This window comes from Pan troglodytes, chromosome 12 (genome assembly GCF_028858775.2).
Source record: "Pan troglodytes isolate AG18354 chromosome 12, NHGRI_mPanTro3-v2.0_pri, whole genome shotgun sequence".
Lineage (NCBI taxonomy): Eukaryota > Metazoa > Chordata > Mammalia > Primates > Hominidae > Pan > Pan troglodytes.
This window is the reverse complement of record NC_072410.2, coordinates 23,779,439-23,791,684: the sequence shown is the minus strand read 5'-3', so window position 1 is coordinate 23,791,684 and position 12,246 is coordinate 23,779,439. Positions and strand designations below refer to the sequence as shown.

Genomic DNA, 12,246 nt, shown 5'->3' with positions numbered 1-12,246 from the left:
TAAATATTCTTCAACATAGCAATTTCATTTCCTTTGGCTATATAGACCCAATGGTGGAATTGTTAGATTATATGATAGTTCTGTTTTTTTTGAGGAACTTCTATACTGTTGTCTCTAATGGCTGTACTAATTTCCATTTCCCCCCACAGTATATAATAGTTCTCCTTTCTCCATATTCTCACCATATTATTTTTTGTCTTTTTGTAAAAGCTAGTCTAAGGTGTGATATCTCATTGTGGTTTTGATTTGCATTTCCGTGATGTTTTTTTCATATACCTGGTGCCCATTTTTATGTCTTCCTTTGAGAAATGTGTATTCTGATCTTTTGCCCATTGTTTAGTTGGATTATTTGCTTTTTTGCTATTGTTGTTTTGAGTTCCATATGTATTCTGGATATTAACCCCTTGTTAGAGATATAGTTTGTGAATATTTTCTCCCGTTCTATAGGCTGTCTCTTCACTCTGTTGGTTGTTTCCTTTATTGTATTTGTCAGTTTATGCTTTTGTTGCTTGAGCTTTTGAGGTCTTAAACAACGTCATGAAGTGTCTCTCCTGTTTTTTTCTAATAGTTTCATAGTTTTGGATTTTATATTTAAGTAATTCATTTTGAGTTGATTTTTGTTAAGTGGTGAGATGAGAATGAAGAAATAAAGAATAAAATGTTTTTAAAAGACTCCTTCATTAAATATCATTTTAACTCCACATTACTGTGTTTAATAGAAATTAAGATACTAGAAAAAGATTATAGATTTGTTCTTATTTTTGTAACTTATAAAAATGGATAAAAGGGCCAGGCATGGTGGCTCACACCGTAATCCCAGCACTTTGGGAGGCCAAGGCAGGTGGATCACTTGAGCCCAGTAGTCACTGTAGTTTTCATGTTTTATTTTTGGTCACTGTAGTTTTGCCTTTTCTAGAAATTCATATAAGTAGAATGATAGACTACATAGTCCTTTTTGGCTGACTGGGTTTCACTTAGTACAGTATACTTTTGAGATTCATCTATGTTAGTGCTTGTAGCATTAGTACTTCCCTTTTGTTAGCCAGTAGTAGTATTCCATTGCCTGGATATATGACAATTTGTTTATATATTATCTGGTAGATGGATATTTGGGTTGTTTCCAGCTTTTCCTGATTTTGAGTAAAGCTGCAATGAACATTTGAGTATAAGTCTTTGTGTGGACATATATTTTCATTTCTCTTAGGTAAATACCTAGGAGTGGGATTAGGAGTGGGATTGCTGGGTCGTATGGTAAGTGTATATTTAACAAGAAGCTGTCAAACTCTCTTCCAAAGTGACTGTGCCATTTTTGCATTCCCTCTAGGGATGTATGTGCTCCAGTTACTCCATATCCTGTCTCAACACTTGGTATTATTACCAATCTTTAATTTTAGGATTTCTAGTGGCTGTGTAGTGACATATCATTGTGGTTTTTGTTTGTTTGTTTGTTTGTTTTTGAGACGAAGTCTCACTCTGTTACCCAGGCTGGAGTGCAGTGGCGTGATCTTGGCTAACTGCAACCTTTGTTTCCCAGGTTCAAGCAATTCTCTTGCCTCAGCCTCCTGAGTACCTAGGATTACAGGCACGAGCCACCATGCCCAGCTACTTTTTTTGTATTTTTAGTAGGGACGGGATTTCACCTTGTTGGCCAGGCTGGTCTTGAACTCCTGACCTCATGTGATCCGCCCACCTCGGCCTCCCAAAGTGTTGGAATTACAGGTGTGAGCCACCACACCCTGCCTTTATTGTAGTTTTAATTTATGCTTCCTTATTAGTGATAACATCTTGTCATGTGTTTGTCATTCTTTCATCTCATTGGTTATGTGTCTGTTCAATCATTTTCCCATTTAAAAAATTGTGTTGTTTCTTCGTAGGCAAATCCTTTATGAGATATATGTATTGCATATATTTTCTCTCACTCTTTGTCATGGCTTTTCTTTTCTTCATTTTTTTTGAGACAGAGTTTCGCTCTTGTTGCTCAGGCTGGAGTGCAATGGTATGATCTCAGCTTACTGCAACCTCCGCCTCCTGGGTTCAAGCAATTCTCCTGCCTCAGCCTCCTCAGTAGCTGGGATTACAGGCATGTGCCACCACGCCTGGCTAATTTTGTATTTTTAGTAGAGATGGAGTTTTGCCATGTTGCTCAGGCTGGTATCCAACTCCCAACCTCAGGTGATCCACCCGCTTTGGCTTCCCAAAGTGCTGGGATTACAGGTGTGAGCCACCGTGCCCAGCCTGTCTTGCCTTTTCATTTTGCTAATTGTGTCTTTTTTTTTTTTTTTTTTTTTTTTGACAGAGTTTTGCTCTGTTGCTCAGGCTGGAGCACAGTGATGCTTGTGCCTTAGCTTCCTGAGTAGCTGGGATTACAGGCATGTGCCACCATGCCTGGCTAATTTTTTTTCTATTTTTTAGTAGAAACAGGATTTCACCATATTGGCCAGGGTGGTCTCAAACTCCTGGCCTCAAGTGATCCACCCACCTCCCAAAGCGCTAAGATTACAGGCATGAGCTACTGTGCCTGGCCTATTTTGTTAACAGTGTCTTTTTTAAAGTTAAACTTTTATTTCAAGATTATTATAGATTCATATAGTTGAGACAGGGTCTCACTCTGTCGTTCAAATTGGAGTGCAGTGGCACAATCATGGCTCATCATAGCCTCCCTCTCCTGGGCTGTCAATCCTCTCACCCTAGCCATTGGAGTAGCTGAAAGTACAGGCACATGCCACTATGCCTGGCTAATTTTTTCTTCTTCTTTTTTTTTTTTTTTTTTTTTTTTTTGAGACGGAGTCTCACTCTGTTGCCCAGGCTGGAGTGCAGTGGCGTGATCTCAGCTCACTGCATCCTCCACCTCCTGGGTTCAGGCAATTCTTCTGCCTCAGCCTCCTGAGTAGCTGGGACTACAGGCACACACCACCTCACCTGGCTAATTTTTGTATTTTTAGTAAAGACGGGGTTTCACCATATTGGCCAGGCTGGTCTCAAACTCCTGACCTTGTGATCCGCCAGCCTCGGCCTCCCAAAGTGCTGGGATTACAGGCGTGAGCCACCGCGTCTGGCCTGCCTGGCTAATTTCTTTGTAGTTTTTGTAGAGTCAGGGTTTCGCCATGTTGCCCAGTCTGATCTAGAACTCCTGGGCTCAAGCAATCCACCCACCTCGGCTTCCCAAAGTGCTGGGATTACAGGCGTGAGCCACTGTGCCCAGCCATTACACAGATAATGACATTGATACAATCCACTGATTATATTCAGGTTTGCCCAGTTTCATTTGTACTCTTTGTGTTTGTGTGTGTGTGTTTATATATTTAGTTTTGTACAATATTATTACATGTGTAGGTTTGTATATCCATTACACAGTCAAGATGCAGAATATCAGTGCAAAAATCCCTCATGTTGTACATTTGTAACCATCTCCTTCCTGTCCTCCCTACCCACCTCCCCAACCCCTCACCTGTCTCTAACCTCAGGTGTCTTGTATGTTTCTAAACTTTTGTCTTTCAAAAATGTTGTATTAACGGAATTAAGTATATATGTGACCTTTTGAGGTTGGCTTCTTTCTACTCAGCCTAATTCTCTTGGGATCTATCGAAGTTCTTGCATGTATCAATGGTTCATTCCATTTTATTGATGAATAATATTTCATGGAATGGAAATGAACCACTGTCTATTCAACCATTCACCTATTAAAGGACATGTGGGTTGTTTCCAGTTTTTGGCTATTGAAAATAGAATTGCTATGAACTTCTGTCTACAAATTTCTCCATGAACATAAATTTTTGTTATTTAGGTATAAATGTGCAAGAATGCAGTTGCTGGGTTATGTGGTAAGTACATTTTTAGTTTTGCAAGAAACTGATAGACTGTTTTCCAGAGTGGCATTGCCATTTTATATTTCTACCAGCAGTGTATGGATTTTCCAGTTCCTTTCTATCCTTACCAGTATTGGTTATTATCACTATTATGGGGGAGGAGGGCATTCTCATTGGTATGTAGTGATTCGTATGTAGTGATATCCCATTGTGGTTTTAATTTGCATTTCCCAAATAGCTAATGATGTGAACATTTATTTGCCATCTGTATATCTTCAGTGGAATGTCTTTTTATGCCTTTTGCCCATTTTTTAATTGGATTGTTTGGATTTATTTTACTATTGAGTTTTGAGAGTTTTGGGTATATTCTAGTTGTTAATCCTTGTGATTTGGAAATATTTTTTCCCATTTTGTAGCTTGTTCTTCATTCCCTTCACATAGTCTTTCACAGCAAAAGTTTTTGATGAGTTCCACTTCTTTTGGATTGTGCTTTTAGTTTCAAGTCTTAACTCTTAACTCTTTGCTTAGTGCTAGATCTGAAAGATATTTTACTCTTTTCCTAAAAGTTTATGCTTTTATTTATTTTTTTAAGTACATCATATATCTTGGGTTCACTCTTGGATAAGGACTGAGGGTGAGGTTCATTTTTGTGTAATAGGTGTCCATTTGCTGTAGCACTGTTTGTTAAAGAGGCTACCCTCTGCTTTTGCACCTTTGTCAAAAATTAATTGGTTGTACTTTTTTTTTTTTTTTTTTTTTGAGACAGTGTCTCCGTCTGTCACCCAGGCCGTAGTGCAGTGGTGCTATCTCAGCTCACTGCAACTTCTGCCTCCTGGGTTCAAGAGATTCTCCTGCTTCAGCCTCCTGAGTAGCTGGGATTACAGGCACCTGCCGCCACACCCAGCTACTTTTTATATTTTTTAGTAGAGACGGAGTTTTACCATGTTGGCCAGGCCAGTCTTGAACTCTGACCTCAAGTGATCCACCTGCCTCGGCCTCCCAAAGTGTTGGGATTACAGGTGTGAGTCACTGCGCCTGGGCCTAAATGGTTATACTTCTGTGGGACTGTTTTTGGGTTCTCTCTCTTCTCGTCTTGATCTGTCTATTCCTTTGCCAGTACCAAGAGCTTTGCTTAAGTCTTGAAATCTGGTAGTATGATTCCTCACATTTTAGTCTTTTTTCAAAATTGGTTTAGCTATTCTAGTTTCTTTGCCTTTTCATATAAATATTAGAATAACCTTGTCTCTATTGGTTATGTCCTAAAAATCTTGCTGAGATTTTTATTGGAATTGCATTAAACCTGTATATCATTTTAGGGCTGATTGTCATCTTTACTGTGTTGAGTCTTATAGCCCATGAACATGGCATGTCTCTTCACGTAGTCAAGTCTTGGATTTCTTTCATAAGCATTTTGTAATTTTCCACATATAAGTACTTTACGTATTTTGTTAGATTTAAGTATGTTACTTTCTTTGGAATAACTATAAGTAATATGATTGTTTTTTCCCCCTCAGTTTTTCTGTTTGTTTGTTTTTTTGTTTTTTGGGGTTTTTTTTTTTTTTTTTTTTGAGACAGAGTCTCACTGTGTCGCCCAGGCTGGAGTGCAGTGGTGTGACCTCAGCTCTCTGCAACCTCCGTCTCCCAGGTTCACGCAGTTCTCCTGCCCCAGTCTCCCGAGTAGCTGGGATTACAGGCATGTGCCACCACGTCCAGCTAATTTTTGTATTTTTAGTAGAGACAGGGTTTCACCATGTTGGCCAGGCTGGTCTCGAACTTCTGACCTCAGATGATCCACTTGCCTGGGCCTTCCAAAGTACTGGGATTACAGGCGTGAGGCACTGCACCCAGCCTCCCTGCTCAGTTTTTAAAAAATAAACTTTAATTTTAGAAGTTTTAGATTGTGAAGATAATACAGAGTCTCCATATGCCCCATACCTAGTTTCTTCTGTTATTACTATATTAGCATGGTACACTTGTTTCAGTCAACGAATCAATATTATTAAGCGAAGTGCATACTTTGTGTAGATTTCTTTAGTTTTTCTCTACTGTCCTGTATCTGTTCCAGGGTCCTATACAGGATACCACATTACATTTAGTCATCATTTATCCTTAGGTTTGTCTTATCTGTGATAGTTTCTCAGATTTCATTATATCACTGATGTCGATGTTGATCACTTGGCTGAGGCTGTGTTTGTCAGATTTCTACATTATAATATTACTTTTTTCTTCCTCTTTCTATATTGTACTCTTTGGAATGAAATCACTGTACACAGCTCATAGTTTAGGAGTGGAAAATTATGTTCCACCTCCTTGAGGATGGGATTCTGCATATTTAGCTTTCTTCTGCACACGTTTGTCTCTTCCCCATTTATTTACTTAATCATTTCTCTCTAATAGTATGACTAGTGGAATTATTTCATACTTTAGCTTATAATTTAATATTGTTATTTAATTTGTTCTTCTAATTAATTAACATATTAATTTGTTGCTCCCATTGCCCATTGGGAGCTCTTTCAGTTGGCTCATGTGTCCCTTTGTCATAGACTCAACATTGTGTGTGTGTGTTTTCGTGTGTTTTGGCATTTTCTTGTTTGTGTGTTTGTTTTTTGTTTTTAAATCATTTCCTTACTTCCTACCATTACACAGTGCTCCAGGCTTGTTTTGTCTATGTCCAGCCCCTGCCCCAGAATCAGCCATTTTGCTTTCTTACCGGGAATTGGTATTGTCAGTTTCTTGGATTTTAGCAACTCTGATAGGTATATACCACTATCTCTTTGTTTTAATTTGCATTTCCCCAGTGACAAATGATGATGAACATTTTTCATCTACTCCCCCTGCCCCTAATTTGACAAGGTGACTGCCCACATTTTAATTGGGTTGTTATTGTTGAGTTTTAAGAGTTCTCTGTGTATTTGGGATACAGGTCTTTCAGCTAGTAGTGCTTTGCAAATATCTCTTTCAGTCTGTGGTTAGTGTTTTCATTTTAATACTAGTATCCTCAGAGCTCTATTTCTGGGCTGCCTGGTCTGTTGCCTTGATCTGTGTGTCTCTTCTTTCACCAGTACTACACTGTCTTGATAGTAATTTTATAGTAAATCTTAAAATTGAGTAATGAGGCTTGCAGCTTTGTTCTTCAGTATTATGTTGACTTATGCTAAGTCTTTTGCCTTTCTATGTAAACTGTAGGAATTTCATAGCTATGTTTGAATTTTTCAAGCAAGTAAAAAACTAGATCATTTCCCATTTTCTAGGAAGGCAGTAGAACCTGGTGTTAAAATTTGGGCTTGAATTCCTGGTATGCTACTTTGTAGCTGGTGGCCTTTAAAAAATTACCATCTTTAAGAATAATTTTATGTAATTGTTATGAATATTAAGTGACAGTGTATATATTATGTCTAGGCATTGGTCAGCACAATGCCTGAATATAAGCATATTAAAAAACTGTTCATCTTATATTGTTAGTCACAAAAAGCCTTTCAGACTTAATAATGTACAAATGTAGTCCTATACTCTGTTATCCTAGAGATGTTTATTGATGAATTCTCCAGAAATATAGCTAATCACAAGAAGATTCTTGAAGCTATTTTGATGAGGTGAATATAGTTTGGGTGAGGGCCGATAAATTTTTGGAAATGAGATGCCAAACTTCAGACTTCTCTTCTCATGCAGTTGTCAGAAGCTGCTGTAGTGTGAAATGTTGCCAGAGATGCCTTTGGGGATACTCCTGGGAGATGCTAGGGCAGACTTAGGTTCTTGTTACCTGAAGAGACCTGAGAATTGTCCTTGATTCTTCCTTACTCCTTTCTATATTCATCCTGTTGACCATTTAAGTGTTGTTGATTCTATTCCCTTAATATTTATCTAACTCATTTACATCTTGCCTGCCACTGGTGCAAGTCAGGTGCTCATTGTTTCTCATTACAGTTACTACAAAAGCTTCCTAACTGGTCTCCTTGCTTCCTGACTAGTCAGGATTCAGCCCTGCCACTCATCGTACCAGATGTAGCATTCTAAAATGCTTTTATATATATATATATATATACAGGGTTTTACTCAGTGGCCCAATTCTAGCTTACTGCAGCCTCAACCTCCTGGGCTCAGGTGATTCAGGTAATCTTCCCACCATAGCCTTCCAAGTAGCTGGGACAAGAGGCATGCGCCACCATGCCTGGCTAATTTTTTTATATTTTTTAGAGACGGGATTTCATAGTGTTGGCCAGGCAGGTCTGAACTCCTGGGCTCAAGTGATTTGCCTGCCTCAGCCTCCCAAAGCACTGGGATTACAGGTGTGAGACACTGCATCCAGGCCTAAAATGCAAATTGGATTATGTCAGCAGAAGTAAGACATCTGGCTATGGAATCAGACTTCCTGGATTCAAATCCCATATCTCTGACTCGTGTGATCCTGGGCAGATTCTCTGTGCCTCAGTTAGTAGTTACTTCATCTGTAAAGGAAGAAGAATGACAGTGTTCAGATCTGGTGCACAATCACCTGGAAATATTGTTGCTAAAAATATACTGCCTGGCTCCCCCCTCAGTTTCTGGTTCCCTCTATCTTGGGTGGGGTCAATAAATACATAATGCTCAAACATTTCTTGGGTGGTTCAGATGCCTTTTGTGAGCCCTCTTGAGGCATAACACACCTTGTTGCCTTTAGGCTTTTGTACTTACTGTGTCTGGTATGTGTACCCCTTTTACTAAGAATAAGGTGCCTCTGACTTTCCCATTCTGGATTTGGTACTGTAGGAAGTCACCACCACTGCAGCAGATCAGTGTCAAATTATCTAAAATGTAGGAAGAAAAGGAGCACATTTCAGTTCTGGCCAACTATTTATAAAAGCATTAAGTTCTTTTACTTCAAGGCATTTAACATTTTGCAATTTGGGGTTTACTGGTTTGCTGTCTTCCCTATTAAGCTCCTTAAGGCTAAATTCTATATCCTCAATGTCTTGTCATATAATCTTTTAATTGTATTTATAATATGGTTGAAAGTTACTTCTCTTTAGAAATTTTCTTTACTGAGGCCGGGCGCAGTGGCTCACGCCTGTAATCCCAGCACTTTGGGAGGCCGAGGGTGGCAGATCACAAGGTCAGGAGTTTGAGACCAGCCTGGCCAATATGGTGAAACCCCGTCTCTACTTAAAATACAAAAAAAAAAAAAAAATTAACCGGGCATGGTGGCGGGCTCCTGTAGTCCCAGCTACTCGGGAGGCTGAGGCAGGAGAATCGCTTGAACCCAGGAGGTGGAGGTTGCAGTGAGCCAAGATCACGCCACTGCACTCCAGCCTAGGCGACAGAGTGAGAGTCCATCTCAAAAAAAGGAAAAAAAAAAAGAAATTTTCTTTACTGAACTAAAGCATCTCTTACAAGGTGTCCATTATAAAGGCCACGTTACATGAGTTGTTTTCTTACTGTGCCATTCATTTGGATTCATCTGCCTTTGCTACTTGGACATTTTAGACTGGACCGCCTTCATTTTCTGTAGGTTTTAGCTGAAACTTAATTTGGTTTACTCCAAGTAAGTTGGTAGGTGACGACATTGTTGGATGGATCCAGAAATGAAACCAGGAGCAAGCAGGTTTAGTTCTGGATTTTTGGTTAAGTATTTTATTTAGTGAATCATTCCTAATTCATTTAGATTTGAATGTGTGGTTATGTTTTTCTCAGGACATTCAGTCCTTGTGCATTTTAGTTTTCCCATTGGTAAAATGAGATAATAGGCTAGGTGACTGATCTCTAAACTTCCTTCCAACTCTGAAATTTCTGCTATTCCAAGTAAAAATGTACAGGGATCCAAATATTTAGGTGTTGTTATTGATCGTCGAGAAATAAGACTTGTTTTATGTTTTAAGATCTCCCATTTTATAAATAACTTCATTCAGATGCACAAAAAACCTTCGGTATCTGTAAAAGTTAATTTCCTTTTCTTGATTACCCTGATTTTTTTCTGGAGCTTTTCATTATCTGTCCCTTATTTGAGTGTAATCCAGAAACTTCACTGAAGCAGATGTAGGGAGGCTGATAAGTAGATGTAACTTGTGTTGTGATGAAAGAACTTGCCAAATGATTTTTCTCATTGTGCTGCTAATGCATGAAAAAGGTTAAAATGATAAAATCTATATAAATGAATGATTATTTTGCTTTTGAGTAGCATTTAGGATGTTTTTGTTTTCATTTAAGCACCAAGGATGACATTGATCTTGATGCCTTGGCTGCAGAAATAGAAGGAGCTGGTGCTGCCAAAGAACAGGAGCCTCAAAAGTCAAAAGGGAAAAAGAAAAAAGAGAAAAAAAAGCAGGACTTTGAGTAAGTATATTTTAAATATATTTGATTTTTATTTGTTTTGGTACTGGATTCACTTAATAAAAACTATACCAGTGCTTCACAATGTATTTTAATCCTTTTCTAGTGAAGATGATATCCTGAAAGAACTGGAAGAATTGTCTTTGGAAGCTCAAGGCATCAAAGCTGACAGAGAAACTGTTGCAGTGAAGGTGAAAGACAGACCTTTGTTACCTATTTGTATTTCGTATTCTATTCTTGCTTCTTAATGTTGGTTTGGGGAGCTACATTTGGAAACTTTTGAGCAGTGTACAATATGTTATTTAAAAGCTTCTATGAAATCTGATGTCAAAGGGAAAAATAGGAATGTAAAGGTATTTTGTGGTATGTTGATTGTCCATAAAATTGGTACATTTGGAGATATGATGTAATCACTCGTTCCATCTTCAGTTTTCTCTGTTGTTTCTTTTTCATCCTTCGAATTTGGATAAGCCTCAGAGTAATGGGAAAATCATAGATATTTTTTCTTCTTTCAACTTGTCCCTTAGGCTTTGTAAAGTTAGTAAATGGGTGGTGACTAGTGCCTGTTTCAAGAGCCCCTGGATTCTGCAATTTACAATGATGCGAGATGTGTCTGAGGCCAAGGCCAACCTCTCTTGCTTGTTTGAATTTTATATTCCTGTGAAAAAGACTTTGAAAAAGATTTTGAAATCATTTTGAGATTTTTAAAAAATGTTTACTTAATGAAGCACATGACTCTGGTCTCAATTATAATTCTGTTAAGTTTTTCTAACAATGGAAATTTTTTAGCCAACAGAAAACAATGAAGAGGAATTCACCTCAAAAGATAAAAAAAAGAAAGGACAGAAGGGCAAAAAACAGAGTTTTGATGATAATGATAGCGAAGAATTGGAAGATAAAGATTCAAAATCAAAAAAGACTGCAAAACCGAAAGTGGAAATGTACTCTGGGAGTGATGATGATGATGATTTTAACAAACTTCCTAAAAAAGCTAAAGGGAAAGCTCAAAAATCAAATAAGAAGTGGGATGGGTCAGAGGAGGATGAGGATAACAGTAAAAAAATTAAAGAGCGTTCAAGAGTAAATTCTTCTGGTGAAAGTGGTGATGAATCAGATGAATTTTTGCAATCTAGAAAAGGACAGAAAAAAAATCAGAAAAACAAGCCAGGTCCTAACATAGAAAGTGGGAATGAAGATGATGACGCCTCCTTCAAAATTAAGACAGTGGCCCAAAAGAAGGCAGAAAAGAAGGAGCGCGAGAGAAAAAAGCGAGATGAAGAAAAAGCGAAACTGCGGAAGCTGAAAGAAAAAGAAGAGTTAGAAACAGGTAAAAAGGATCAGAGTAAACAAAAGGAATCTCAAAGGAAATCTGAAGAAGAAACTGTAAAATCCAAAGTGACTGTTGATACTGGAGTAATTCCTGCCTCTGAAGAGAAAGCAGAGACTCCCACAGCTGCAGAAGGTTGGTTAATACTTTAGAGGAAAGAGCAAAAGGCTTTTGATTCACAGTATAAGTTGTAATCATTATGCCCCAAGGTCATTTTGTTATTTGTCCATGGGTATAAAGACACTTGATTGTAAGGAGCCATCTAAAAAATTACATCTAAGTATTTGACTTGATTTGCATTGTTAATTCTTTACATATATAGTATAAATATCTTTCAGATTATTTATGTACAGACTGGAATTTTTATAGAATTGCATTATGAAAACTATTTTTTTTGCTGTTGATAAAGGCTATAGAAGTTACTTAATGAAAAATTTATTCTTCCTTTCTGATAACTCAGTGTCAGATAATATTTGAATTCTTTCCTGTCTTTAAAAACCTAGTTCAATTTATGAAATTCACAAAGAAATGTTTTCATGAAGTTGCTAATATTTTCTGCTTCACTTAAAACTCAACATGCTAAAATTAGTGTCTTTTAAGCAATAATGAGCCATTTTTTTAACAACCAATTATAAAATAAAAGTTCTAGCTAATTTCTTCCTCTTATTTAGAATGAAATTAGCTAAAGATCAGATGGTTTGCATGGCCATACTGTATTCTTAAAACAGTAGTTTTTGGGCTGGGCGCGGTGGTTCACGCCTGTAATCCCAGCACTTTGGGAGGCTGAGGCAGATCACGAGGTCAGGAGAT

General features: G+C 37.9%; 1 protein-coding gene across 1 annotated transcript in view; it reads left to right on the top strand.

The window, feature by feature from the left end:
- The window catches only part of EIF5B (eukaryotic translation initiation factor 5B), a 62,337-nt gene that overhangs the window by 13,051 nt on the left and 37,040 nt on the right, over positions 1-12,246 (top strand). Inside the window, exons 2-4 of the mRNA XM_001159759.8 lie at positions 9,987-10,112; positions 10,216-10,300; positions 10,899-11,571. Of these exons, the coding sequence (XP_001159759.2) occupies positions 9,987-10,112; positions 10,216-10,300; positions 10,899-11,571 (884 nt within the window). The remainder of the gene's footprint in view (positions 1-9,986; positions 10,113-10,215; positions 10,301-10,898; positions 11,572-12,246) is intronic.